This window comes from Daucus carota, chromosome 1 (assembly GCF_001625215.2).
Source record: "Daucus carota subsp. sativus chromosome 1, DH1 v3.0, whole genome shotgun sequence".
Classification (NCBI taxonomy): domain Eukaryota; kingdom Viridiplantae; phylum Streptophyta; class Magnoliopsida; order Apiales; family Apiaceae; genus Daucus; species Daucus carota.
In genome coordinates, this window is record NC_030381.2 from 54,906,264 (window position 1) to 54,919,987 (window position 13,724).

General features: G+C 35.5%; 4 protein-coding genes across 4 annotated transcripts; all 4 read right to left on the minus strand.

The window, feature by feature from the left end:
• Nucleotides 1–1,079: 1,079 nt before the first annotated feature.
• LOC108225151 (F-box protein At5g07610-like) lies at nt 1,080–2,387 on the minus strand. Its single transcript, XM_017399972.2, has one exon. It carries the CDS (start codon nt 2,385–2,387, stop codon nt 1,080–1,082), a length of 1,308 nt encoding a protein of 435 aa, XP_017255461.2.
• A 4,144-nt stretch (nt 2,388–6,531) lies between these two features.
• Nucleotides 6,532–7,075, minus strand: LOC108204379 (osmotin-like protein OSM34). Its single transcript, XM_017373779.2, has one exon. It carries the CDS (start codon nt 7,060–7,062, stop codon nt 6,547–6,549), a length of 516 nt encoding a protein of 171 aa, XP_017229268.1. The 5' UTR covers nt 7,063–7,075; the 3' UTR covers nt 6,532–6,546.
• An 837-nt stretch (nt 7,076–7,912) lies between these two features.
• On the minus strand, nt 7,913–9,175 carry LOC108225161 (F-box/kelch-repeat protein At3g06240-like). Its single transcript, XM_017399980.2, has one exon. It carries the CDS (start codon nt 9,173–9,175, stop codon nt 7,913–7,915), a length of 1,263 nt encoding a protein of 420 aa, XP_017255469.2.
• A 2,340-nt stretch (nt 9,176–11,515) lies between these two features.
• Nucleotides 11,516–12,766, minus strand: LOC108225171 (uncharacterized). Its single transcript, XM_017399991.2, has 2 exons — nt 12,242–12,766; nt 11,516–12,094 (listed from the first exon to the last, which is right to left on the minus strand). Exons 1-2 carry the CDS (start codon nt 12,764–12,766, stop codon nt 11,516–11,518), a joined length of 1,104 nt encoding a protein of 367 aa, XP_017255480.2.
• Nucleotides 12,767–13,724: the final 958 nt, after the last annotated feature.

The window sequence follows — 13,724 nt, forward strand, 5'->3', positions numbered from 1 at the left end:
TATTTTAGTGCTGACAAAAATATAAAAGTAACTATTTTAGTACTAAAGATATAACAGTAACTATTTTCGTACTAACAAATATATAACAAATATATAACAGGGATTCAGTTCAGACACATTTCCTATAATAAATTTTTATAATATACTAATGGGGTGTTTGGTTCATGGTCAATGAACCCCGTTAACGGTCAACCCCGTTAACGGTCAATGAACCCGGTTAACGGGAGTTAGAACCTCAATTCCCCGTGCATAAGTGTTTGGATTAGTTATTTGGTAGTATCAAATGGGAACCCCAATCCTTTTAGGTGGTTAAATCTTGGGTTTCATACCATTCCCGTTGCCCCCTATTCCCATACCCTTCCATCATCGATTCCCTTTCCCACCCCTATTACCATGCATACCCTACATTTCCATCACCAATTCTCATTCCCACCCTTAATCCAAACGCTCCTAAATTATTGTCATTTGAAGCAACCTAACAATTATATATTATTGGTCTGAAAACTTGTGTTAGTCTTATACATCTGCATCCCTGTACTGATCTGCATCCCTGTACTGATAGCAATGGGGGTGATATAAGATCAACCAGATCAAAGTTTTTTTTAAAGAAACGAGCACAACAATGAAAACTTAATGTGCACATAAAGATTTATAGCGAGCACCATAAAACTAAGATCCTCTTGGACAACAACTTCATAGCAAATAATATAGGAATACCTCATTACAGAACAGAACTTGGTAGTTAGTACCACTTGGACAACTTCGAAACCTGTTTGATCAGCTTTATAACTGAGAGAAGTAGGACACATATCATCAAAAAAAACTTCAATAATCTGTTGGAGTTCCTATGCCTGAGTGCAACACAAGACATCATTATGCAAGTCTATGAGTTCGCAAAAATATTATTACCAACATAGTTGACTGGATTGAATCCAGTAATACGGATGTAAAATTGACAACACAGTGCAAATTGACATTGCAAATAGAACTGACTACAAAACCAGACCAAAGAAGACTACAAGAACAGAGTTGCTGCAATCAATATCTAGCACATCGATACCAGAATCAGCAGTGTCTTCTTAATTATCATCTTCGCCAGCATTCCAGCTAATTTGTTTGAATCCTGCAAGTGAAACTAGGCTCTCTGTATACTTGCAAATATCATAACAGTAACAACAGTCAGCCATCTCATCTGAAAGGGGGACAATCTTGGCATCTTTCTTATCGACATCACATGAAATCCACATGTAACTATCACTTCGTACTGATAATAAGAGATTCCCATTGCTGAAATAGCCATTACGGAGTAGTGCTGGTCTATCGAATTTAAGACTAAACATTAGCATCCATGATGCCTCGTCTCCACCACCTCGAAGGCATGCCTCATCATCCAACTTCCACAATTCAACCTTCTTGTTCCATCTCCAATCAGACAATTCATAATCCAATGCATTAGCCCACAGTACAATAACACCAAGAGACTTATTAAACTCGATTATACGAGTATTAGCTTCAGCTTCATAAGACCCATCGCTGTCATAGTGGAAACCATATTCATCATCATATTCATCATCATAATCATCTTCGTTGTCATCATCATCATCGTCGTCACCATCATCACGACCACCATCAACAGGAAGCTTAATAGCACAATTCATCACCTCCCTGTTCAAATCAAACACCACCATCATACCAATCATCCCCCAATCCCCCGCACCACATAAAAATCCATTAACACAGACATGGAACGTACTGCAAAAACGATCAATAAGGGCTGTTGGAATCGGAGAAGCCACTTTTCGCCATACATTACTATTAGCTGAATACACCTCCACCGAAAGACAAGGCTTTCTAACAACAAAAACAACCTTATAATCCCGATCCACCGGATCATAACCGAACCCCAAATCATACAATTCACCAACCGGAAGTGGCGGAAGAATTTTAATTTGTCTAATTGCGGGATTCCAAAGAAACACAGGGTCACAAAACTCTCGAACATCAGGGTGAAAATCATAATTAGCAACACATACAATGCCATTAGCAGAACCAACAAGTCTAAAATAACGCTCAGATCTTATAGGCTCATTTCGAGGACACGGATACTTAACATCACGCATTATTTCACAAGAGTCTATGTTAAAGAGTGAGAATTTCTGTCTAAGACCACCGCGGAGATCGAGATAACGGGTGATGATAAGGGTTTCATCGGTTCCGGTGGAGATTGCGTGACGGAGCTGAGCTTCGGCAAAAGCAGGGTCTTTGATTAGCGATAACCACGTCTTGGAGACTAATTGGTATTGAACTAGGGGTTTCACTGGCAGGCGTTTCAGAATCTCGGTGAGTAGATCGCTTGAAAGCGTCGGATTGGGCCTCACACGCGCCATTGTTGAGTCGCTGAGACGACTCGGTGGTGATGATGGGGAGAGAACTGAAGGTCTAACGAGGGTTTCGATTGAAGTTGAAAGAGAGTGGGAATGCGGTGTATTCAATCGAGATTTTACGCGTTTTCTTATCTGTGAAAATATTCTCAGAATTTTAATAATATATAATTAAGATTTTGTAAAACGTAAAATTTCATAATATTCAAATTATAATAGCTTTTTTGTATTATGCTTAAATTTTAAGTGTTCTACATTAGTTTTATAATTTTTTTGTTTAAAATTTACTAGACTCCGTATAAAATTATGATCAGATATAATTCACTAATATTTACTAATATTATTACCTTAAAATTTCACTTAAATACATATTTTGTATTTGTTTCATTTCATTCAATTCGAGATATGAATCAAGAGGATTCGATGCGGATTCTAAAAGATCTTCGAGATATTTTTGGATCATAAGTAATATTATAAAGTTTTAAGATGTTCTATTAAGATCTTAACTTATATAATATATTTAAGAAAGGGGGAATATTACATTTAAGTTCGATGAAATACTTTAGAATCTGATGTTATTAACATTATCGAAATTATTTTATTTTATAAAATATTGACTTTATTGAATTTGTAAGTATATTTTATGCAAAAATCTCTCCAATATTTACGATATTATGCCAAAATTGTATAAATATATGATAGAAGTCATATCAATTTATGATATTTGCGGTTACAGAAAGTAATGACGGTTTTTTTGCTGGAAAGTAGAGGAAAAATTATTTGATAAATCTAAAAACGCCTTTTAAATCAAAAACGGTTTCATAAGAAGCAAGTACCACATGCTTCTAAAAACGCCTTTTAAATCAAAAACAGTTTTATAAGAAGCAAGTACCACATACTTTTGAGAATAACAATTTTTGTGCGAACCTCATCAAAAATATTATTTATTTTTTTTCTAATTGTAACTTAACATATGTAAATATCAAAAAAAAATTATTAAACAATTACTATCTAATTTTTACAACAACACACTCTTTCTCAGAGCCAATACAAACAACTCTTTCTACCAGCCCATACAAACATACCCCTTAGTCTTTTGTATTCTAAGTTAGAATAGATCCATGTCAATTCTTTAATAAGTCTTTCCTATTATTTTTTTTATTTTTTTTTTGACAAATTTAGCTTTTTTTCGAATCGTCGATTAAATTTCTTAACTATCAAAACACATGTATTATCCATCTGACAAATTTTTTAATTTGATTCATATGTCTAAATTTTTTCTCAAACCTCCCTCTCGAACACGAGGGGATGGTTGCTGAGAGGATGGTTGCTAAGTACTCATTTTAGTGCCAAAGGTTGCAATATTGTAAAGCCCTATTGTACTTCAGTATGTCATTGATAACACAGGGACTTCGAATCGAATTGTAGATCCCCTATGCATTTCATAAAATTTAGTAAACGAACCTCTTTTTTTAGGCTAGGTCCCGAGATATTTCATCAGACATCTGCTCTGTTTTCACTGCATGACGCTCCTATCTCAGATTATAATGGAAGTTCTGAATACCCTGATTATGCACCAAAAAGTGATATAACCAACATAGTCAGTACTTCAGATACTCAATTCTTAAACACAACGTACTGAATATTCAACTAAGCAGCTAGCAGCGATTAGCCAAATAGCCAATCACCCATCATACATCAAGCAACAAAAATAATTGCAGAAAATTGAACACAGCAAGATCAATAAGAAGACGAATTACATGACAGATATTTCTCCATATGCAAGATTTAGTTATATGGACTATATAAGTTTGCTTTTAGTTGCTCAAATAATCATATTTATCATGTCAAAATCAGAAAAGTTAGCAGTTCTGATTGTACAGGCCCAAGGGAGTAGCCTCAGTGCTATAAACAAGCTTCTTCAGTGCTGATAATATAAACATTACAATTTTAAAGTTGTTGATATAAAAAAGAAAATTATTGTGGCATTCAACAATACAGAAGAAGGTGACAGCGTATACAGACTTTTAGCTCTCAAAATTAAAGTAAATGCAGTGATGTACCCTTCAAATAAGACACTGTCAACATAAGCTAGCACCAAAATTCCAAACTCAGCGCTTAGAGATGGGCATTACTCCCGACCCGCTCGATCTCGACCCGATCCCCGCACCGAATGGTGCGGGGATTCGGGGATTTTTTCGGGTACGGGTCGGGGAACGGGGACGATTTTGAAAAAATATCGGGGATCGGGCCGGGTACGGCTTTTCACATTCCCTCGGCCCGATCCCCGACCCGATTTTCCCCAATTGCCGGCCCGATCCCTGACCCAATTTTTATATTATATTATATATATATATATATATATTATAATTATTTATTAATATGTTTATATACCTCTTTAGGTGCAACTTCGGTCATGAATTTTCACATCACCTGTTTATTTATTATATACATTATAATTATATATTAAATATGATTAAATTTATTGAAATAAGTTTTAATATTTAATTCTATTAATATAAGTCTTAAAATTAAAAAGGTCATAATCAAATCATTCAAGATCTGTTTAAATAAAAATAATGAGGCATTAATAAGACATATTAGAAACTAATCCTAATTAGAAATTTTGGTTTAAATTAAAAATCCCCGAATCACCGTGGGTATCCCCGAATCCCGATCGGGCCGGGGATGGCGATCGAAAAATAATCCCAGATGGGGATCGGGTCAGGGATGGGGATTGGGTTTAGATTCGGGGATCGGGGCCAGTTATAGCGATCCTAGACCCGAAGTGACCCGATGCCCATCCCTATCAGCGCTGCTTTCCCAATCATCATCTAGACTCAGGAGCATTCCAGTTGACTTGTTCAAATCCGGCAATTGAACACAAGGCTCTCTGTATACTTATAAACATGCCGGGTGTAACGATGTTTAGCCATACCAGTTGAAAGTGGGAGAATCTTGGCCTCTTTCTTGTCAGCATTACACGAAATCCACACATAAGCATTGTCGAGTATTATCACGATATCCCCATTGCTGGTGTAGCCATGAATAAAATCCAACGGCATACCTAAATCAATACTAAACATTAACGTCCATGATGCCTCAACTCCACCGCCACGGAGGCATGCTTCGTCATCCAATGTCCACAAATTAATCTTTTTATCATCATTCAATCCACCATCCCACACTATAATAACAGCAATAGACTTGTTAAACTCAATAATACGAACATCATTAGACTCGATAACACGAGGATCATAAAACTTAATAACACCAGGTTCTTCATCATCATCACCCTCATCTTCCGCAACATCATAAACATTATCATCATTTACATCATTATCACCACCAACATCATAACCATAAGCATCATCATCATTCTCATCATTATCATCACCATAAATAACAGGCAGCTTAATAGCACAATTCAGCACCTCCTTGTTCAAATCAAACACCATCATCCCATACTCCCCAACACTGCACAGAAAACCATCAACACACACATCAAAATCCGCATTCCTAGGAACATCAACCGGATCACTCACCTTACTCCAAACATCCGTATTACACAAATAAACCTCGGCAAAAGAAGGCGGAGCCCCAACCCTAACAACCTTATAATCCCGATCCACCGGATCATAACCAAACCCCAAACTCCAAAGCATCATTCCGAACATCACGAAAAGTCGGAATAACTTTCGAGTGTCTCGTAGCAGGATTCCAGAGATATAGACGAGTTGTGAGATCAATGAAATCAACAAGAATCGGTATCAAGGAGTAGAAATCGGTTCTCCTCGTAGCGCTTGAAGCGGGTGAGGATGAGAATTTAATTTGTTTCGGTTGAGAGAGTGTAAAGGAGCTGAGATTTGAGGAAAGCAAGGTGGGTGATTAGGGATAGCCAGGTTTTCGAGACGGATTTGAAACGGAGGAACGATTTTACGGGAACGCGTGCGAGAATTTCGCTGATTAGGTCGTCGGAAAGTGTCGGATTAGGTCTGACCGGCGGCATGGTGGTTGGGTTTAGGGGTGAGATTAAACGACGTCGGACGAAGGCAGGAGGATTGGGAATGATTTTATAAATTGTTTTAAAATTTTGTTTTGGAATAAAAATTTATCATCTAAAATTTATACATAAAAAGTTAATAATAACTTTTTAAATCATACTTTATTCGTTGCAGGGGTTATTACACCCGCCAGGGAACTTCAACGGATCAGGACATTGCCCGGTGATATCGGCTGTACATCTACTGAGTTTGCATCCATCTGCACCTTCTGCAGTGGGACCAAATTCCATAGGAATATTGAAACCGTCGATTAGTGAAATGTCGTAGTAATCATAGTTTTGAAATTGGTTTAATGCATATTCGGCCACTGTGTTTGGTGTTTTGCCGTATGCTGTGCAGTCAAGCCTACCACAATCTCCGGTTTCACAAACAGAGGCATCAGAGTTACAATTTGTTCGACCCCAAATACGAGCGTATTGGGTGCCTGGATCAACATCCAAGGACCATTCCTGATTAGGGTTGAGTTGACGACCGCCACCAGGATAGGCACCAGCCCATACGACGTAAGGACAGTTGTTTCGGATATTGAAGTTGGCAGCTCTTGTGGTGATTAGGAGGGTGGAAATGATGATCAGGGAAAGTGCTGCTAAGTAGCTCATTTTGGTGCTTGAGTACATGTTAATGTTACAATGTTTGTCACAATATTTTAGATTGTAAGTTCGACTCCTTATATAGGGCAGAGTCAAGAGGACTTGGGAAGACTTAGAAACCAACTGGCAAATAATTCCACATATTATAAAGAGTAGACCTCTTCTTCAATAAATTCCAAGCGAGAAAATTTAATGAAACGAACATTTTTCTACCCTATTTTCCAAGGCCACATACTATGTCACATAGATTACTAGAAGCTATATAGTTGACTGACTTATTTTATATGAAATTTATCTAATATGAAAAATCGACTTTTTTTTATCACTCAACTGTTTATTTCATCAACAAAGATTTATTTGGATAAATTTAATTTGTAAAAACTATAACATAAATTGAGCGGTAGGTTTCTAAAAGAAATAAATAGTTGAGTGATAAAAAATCGATTTTCCCGATCTAATATTAATGTCGTTGGTCGGCTTTTGGAGTTTGATCTAAAGACTTGTGTCACACTGCATATATAGATCGATCTGGATCCGTGTACTGATATAAATTTGGCTAATAGAATTAAGATCAACAACACAAAGTTCATTCAGAAAAAAAGGAGCACCAGGCTAGCAGGAACATCTTAACCAACATAGTTGACGAAAATCTATCAGCTTGCACGAACATTATAACAAGTCGACTTCCGATGCCTTAACCAACTGATAGAAAGTTCATTATAAAAAGTCTACTGAATTATACAGATGAAAAGTTGACAAAACATCTATCAAGAGCAAAGAATTAATACTGCAGACATCTCTCAAAAGTCACTAAAATAACAGACCAAAGGTACTAACAAGACATATAGCATAGAGATACCAGAATAGCGGTGTTTCCTTAATTATCACCATAGCCACGATTCCAGCTGATTTGTTTGAATCCTGCAAGTGAAACTAGGCTCTCCGTGTACCTGTAAAGATAATGAGTGTAACAATGATCAACCATATCAACTCGAACAATCTTAGCCTCTTTCTTGCTGGCATTACACCATATCCACCTGTCAATAACATTTGCTACCAGTAGTACGAGATCCCCATTGCTGAAATAGCCATTAAAAAGATGTGCTGGCCGCATAGGTAAATCAATACTAAACATTAGCGTCCATGATGCCTCAACTCCACCACCTCGAAGGCATGAATCATCTTCCAACTTCCACAAGTTAATCGCCTTGTTGAATCTCTTATGATCAGTCCAATCATCATACAGTGCATTAGCCCACAGTGTTATAACAGCAATAGACTTATTATACTCGATAATACGAGTTTTAGGTCGAGCTGCATAAGAAATGAGGGCGTGACCACCAACAGCAGCAATAACAGCAAGACCAGCATCAGCAGCTTCAATAGCAGAAGCGATAGCAGGAGGGAGCTTAATAGCACAATTCAACACCTCCGTGTTCAAATCAAACACAATCATAGCATCCTCCTCGACACCAAATAAAAATCCATTAACAGATACATCGAAATAGCCTAGAATGAGGCCACCATTAATGCCAAACATAAAATCCTCACTAGGAACTTTTCTCCATACGTTCCTATTAGCCGAATACACCTCAGTTGGAAGCGAAGGCCTCGACACAACACTAACAATCTTATAATCATCATCTACCGGATCATAACCAAAACCCAAAGCGCGGGAAGTACGCAAGCCACATGCCGGAACAGCTCTTGATTGTCCAGTAGCAGGATTCCACAGATAGAAACTATGTTCGCCTAGATTGTGGTGAAAGACAACACAAACAATGCCGTTAACAGAACCGACAATTTGAAAAGCAGGAGCTACTTGTTGAGACTCACGTTGAGTATACGGATACTTGAGATCAGCCACAATTTGACGAGAATCAACATCCAAGACTGAAAATTTCAGAGTAGCATTTTCAGCATCTGTCATATATGTGTAGCGGGTCATGATAAGGGTTTGATCAGTTTCGGTTGCGATTGCTCGGCGGAGCTGCGCTTTGACGAAAGCCGGGTCTTTGATCAGGGAAAGCCAGGTCTTGGAGACTAATTGGAACTGGAGTAAAGATTTCACTGGCACGCGAACGAGAATCTCGCTGATGAGATCGTTGGAAAGGGTCGGATTTGGTCTGATTGGTGCCATTGCAGAGTCCGATTGAGTCTCTCAGTTGATGATGGTGATATAGGTGGCGGCGGAGTGTGTGGATGCCTGGATGGGAGAAAGAAATGCGGAAACTTTTAGGGTTAGGGTTAGCGGCCGAGTCGAGTGTCTGGATTTGATTGTTTTTTAATTGTCTCAATAAAAAAATGGTGTTCTTATCCGTTTCATTTCCTTTTATTTTTTATAAGTATATGAAATGATTATGTTTTTATGTTGTTCTTTTTTATCGTAAAATTAATGTATGCTAATTCAATTTTTTGATTAAATAATTAATTTTGTTAGTGATAATATTTATTATTGAAGTTGAAATATTAAATATTCCGATTTGGTCGGTTATTCGATAAATCAGTCAATGTAATGTATTAAAGTGATGCTCCATCTTAATTAGTACACATTTAAATTTTATAATTTAATTAAATATTCACTTGGAACTGATAATATTTATTTTTACCATTCTAATTATAAAATTTTTTATTAAAGAGCTTATTAAAAATAATCAGTTTAACATTTCAATACACTAAATTCTTTAGCTCTATTGTAGATCCTCAAATAATTTTAAAGTTTAATGTAAAAAATTTATACGACATTACAAAATTTTAAATGATAAATTTCGAATAAATATTAAAAATCACTTGTGAATCGCATCAGATTTAAGATATCATATATCAGATTTGCAATATTATTTTTATTAGAGTTAAATAATATAAAACAAGTATCATAAATTATTAATCTCCTTCAAGTCAAAAACTATATCGTTCTACATATATGTTCACGTATATACGTCCATAAATCATGTCGATAAGTCAAGAATTATATGTATTTAACTAGTCTTAATAAGTCCTTAAGCTATTTCAAAAAGTTCTAAAATTATATACATAACATAACATTGAAAAACTGTTAGTATGAATTTTAGAAATAAAATCATATATACGAAATGTGCGGATTTTCGTAAGTGTTTTTCCCCCGTTCTTGAGATTATCGGGTAGATTTCTATACGTGTTGGTGAGTTGAAAATCGAAAACTTTTATCACGCATGTTCTTGAGATTACGTGTAGATTAACATATCAAAATTTCACTTCAATCCGTGAATTTTGAATGCCACGGCATATTCCAAGTCATTTTTATTTTATTTTCGATTTTCAGGTCAGTGTTGAGTAACATCTGTTAGTCAAATTCTGACAAAAAACGTAAATTAGATTTTTTGAAAGTTAAAGGACATATTTATTGGATTTTTAGTTGAGTGACCTAAATCATTAACGATAATTGAGGAATTCACAGATTAATTATCTCAAATTTTATTTTAGAAATAAATAAAAGTACATGCTATGCTATATATATTATCTCCTTTTCATCATTGCAAATAAATTGCAATGATTGAAGTTTTTCTATTGAAATTGTGTGAGGTCTAACTCATATACTTTAACAAAATCATTTGACAAAATATAGTAAAAATATAGGCAAGGTATCAATCAACTCTTTGATTAATTATTATGCGTACTTTTTGTACTCCATAGAACTTGTCACATAAAAGTTTGAATATATTTTATACACGTATTAGATATAGAACGATACCTATTGTAAATTAAATATGTAGTGTTCATGATTATTCGGGATAACCGAGATGTTTTTTTTATGTTGTAAGAAGACATTTATTTACCTTATAGGTGTATAATTTAAGTTGAATTAGGAATTTCGTGTACAAAGTTCTTAACGGCACATGCATCTGATCACATTATTATTTTCTAGTGGTACTCGACAACAAAATTATCTTTAATATCTATGATACTCGGCATAGATATATTTATAGTAAAATTAGAAATAAAAGTAAGATAACTATATATAATTACTTAACAAGTACACAACTAAAATAAATTTCTAGTATGTTTCTTCTCATTAAATGATTATAATTTGGAGCACGTAATAAAACTGATTTATTGTCGGTCATTTTGAATTTGATCAAAAAACATTCAGTCACGAGATATATATATATAGATCTGCATCCAGGTAACGATCGATAGAAATGTGAATACAAAATCAATCAAATCAAAAATTATTTAGAAAAAAACAATTACGGGAACATTTTAACCAACTTAGTTTAGTGAAATCTATAACCTAACTCGAACATAGATAGTTGACTGAATTGGACCACTAATACATATGGAAAGTTAACAACAAAGGCAACACTCTGTAGCTATCTATTTAGAGCAGATGAATATAGCCAATCTATCAAAACTGACTACAATAACATACCAATGGTGACTAACAAGACAGAGTTGCTTCATTTGTATGTAGCATAAAATTACCACAATCAGTTATGTTTACTTAATTATCATCATCGCGGTCATTCCAGTCCTTAATCTGTTCGAATCCTGGGAGTGAAACCAGGCTCTCTGTATACCTTTCAACACGATGAGTGTAATGATGACCAGCCATCTCAACTCGAGCAATCTTGGCCTCTTTCTTGTCAGCATCACACGAGATCCACATGTGATGATCATCAGCATCATGTCTTACTAGTAGTAGGAGTTCCCCATTGCTGAAATAGCCATTTAGAAGTATTCCTGACATCTCCAAATCAATACAAAACATTATCGTCCATGATGCCTCAACTCCACCACCTTTAAGGCATGCATCATCATCCAGCCTCCACATGTTAATCTTCTTGTCCAAATATCTCCAACCATTTCTGTCATCATGCGATGCATCAGCCCACAACGTAATGACAGCAATAGACTTATCAAGCTCGATAATACGAGTTTCAGGTTGAGCATCATAAAAATCCTCGTCAAAGTCGTCCTCATCATCATCACCATCAACACCAACACCGCCAGCAGCAACAACATGGAGCTTAATAGCACAATTCATGACCTCCTTGTTCAAATCAAACACCATCATTACACCCTTCTCAATACCACACAAAAATCCATTAACACACACATGGAAATGCCATAGAAAGAAGTCATCAGGGCCGTCAATCGGATCAGGCACTTTTCGCCATACATTCCTATTAGCCGAATACACTTCAGCCGGAAGAGAAGGCCCTCATACAACAACAACAATCTTATAATCCCCGTCTACCGGATCATAACCAAAACCAATAGCGCGGGATGTACTGAAGCCCCTTCCAGGAATAACACTTGATGATTGTCTAGTAGCAGGATTCCAAAGAAAGAATCTATCCATGCGTGAAGTTTCGTGAAGGACAACACAAACAATGCCATTAGCAGAACCAACAACTGTTAAAGGAGGCAGGGATCTAGACTCACCTTGAGAATACGGATACTTAATTTCAGACACAATTTGTTTCGAGTCCACGTCAAAGAGTGATAACTTCAGCTTAGCACTTTCCGTCGAAGTGGAACATGAATAGCGGAGAATCATAAGAGTAGTTTGATCAAATCCGCTTCTGATTGCTCGGCGGAGTTGGGCTTTAACGAAGACAAGGTCTTTGATCAGGGAAAGCCAGGTTTTGGAGACTAATTGGCACTGAATTAGTGATTTCACTGGCACGCGTACGAGAATCTCGCTGATGAGATCATTGGAAAGTGTTGGATTTGGTCTGAGAGACTCCATTTTTGAGTAGGAGTGAATGACGGCGGTCACTGCAGATGGTATGAGTGAAATGCGGAAACTAATTAGGGTTAGGGTTTAACTTTATTCTTACAATATATTCAAATGGGCTGGCTATTGTAATTTAAAAACTCCATTTGGGCCCATTTATTTGAAAGTGTCTTGTGAGCAAGAGCGACTCCAGCCTTCTAAACTCACTAACAAAATGTATAGTTGTTATCATTCAAATAAAAAATACTAATATGAAACTCAAATGTACTCATGTTATCCACTCTATTAAAAAATATATAGTCAATATAAAATGTTTGGTTATATTTGGCCAACCTTGTATATGTATAAAAAGATTGCCGATCATCTATTATCATATTAAAATAATATATTTTATTTATAACAACTAAAATAATAATTACGTATCATTTAGTAAATCATTTTTAGCGAACACTCCCCATTTTATTATTCTCCCCATTATATTATTATATTAGCTAATAAATATTTTAAGATTTCTCAAATTTAACATTTTAAATTATATGAATATTATTGAGTTTCAAATTTAGCTTTAAATTGCTAATTTTCTGAAAAATATATATGAGATACACTTTTACACAGTCTAAAGTCGTTATATACAACCTATGATAAACAAAATGGTATTTAATAAAAATACTATTTTTGGTAAGTTATTTTGCAATTTGATTAGGGATTCCTTGTGACAGGCACATGCATCTAATCATATTATTATTAAGGGCTTTTCTTACAAATTATACCCAAGTCAAAAAGATTTTTTACAAAAGTATTGTCACTGTTTAAAACAAATTGCAAAAATATTATACTTCAAAAAATATTTGCAAAAATACGGAGGTTGCATCTGCAACTCCTACCAACCATATATGCAACCACAAATTCAATTTTGAAAAAATCTTTTGAAAATTACATTTATTTGCATAATAAGTTGCAACTGGTTGCA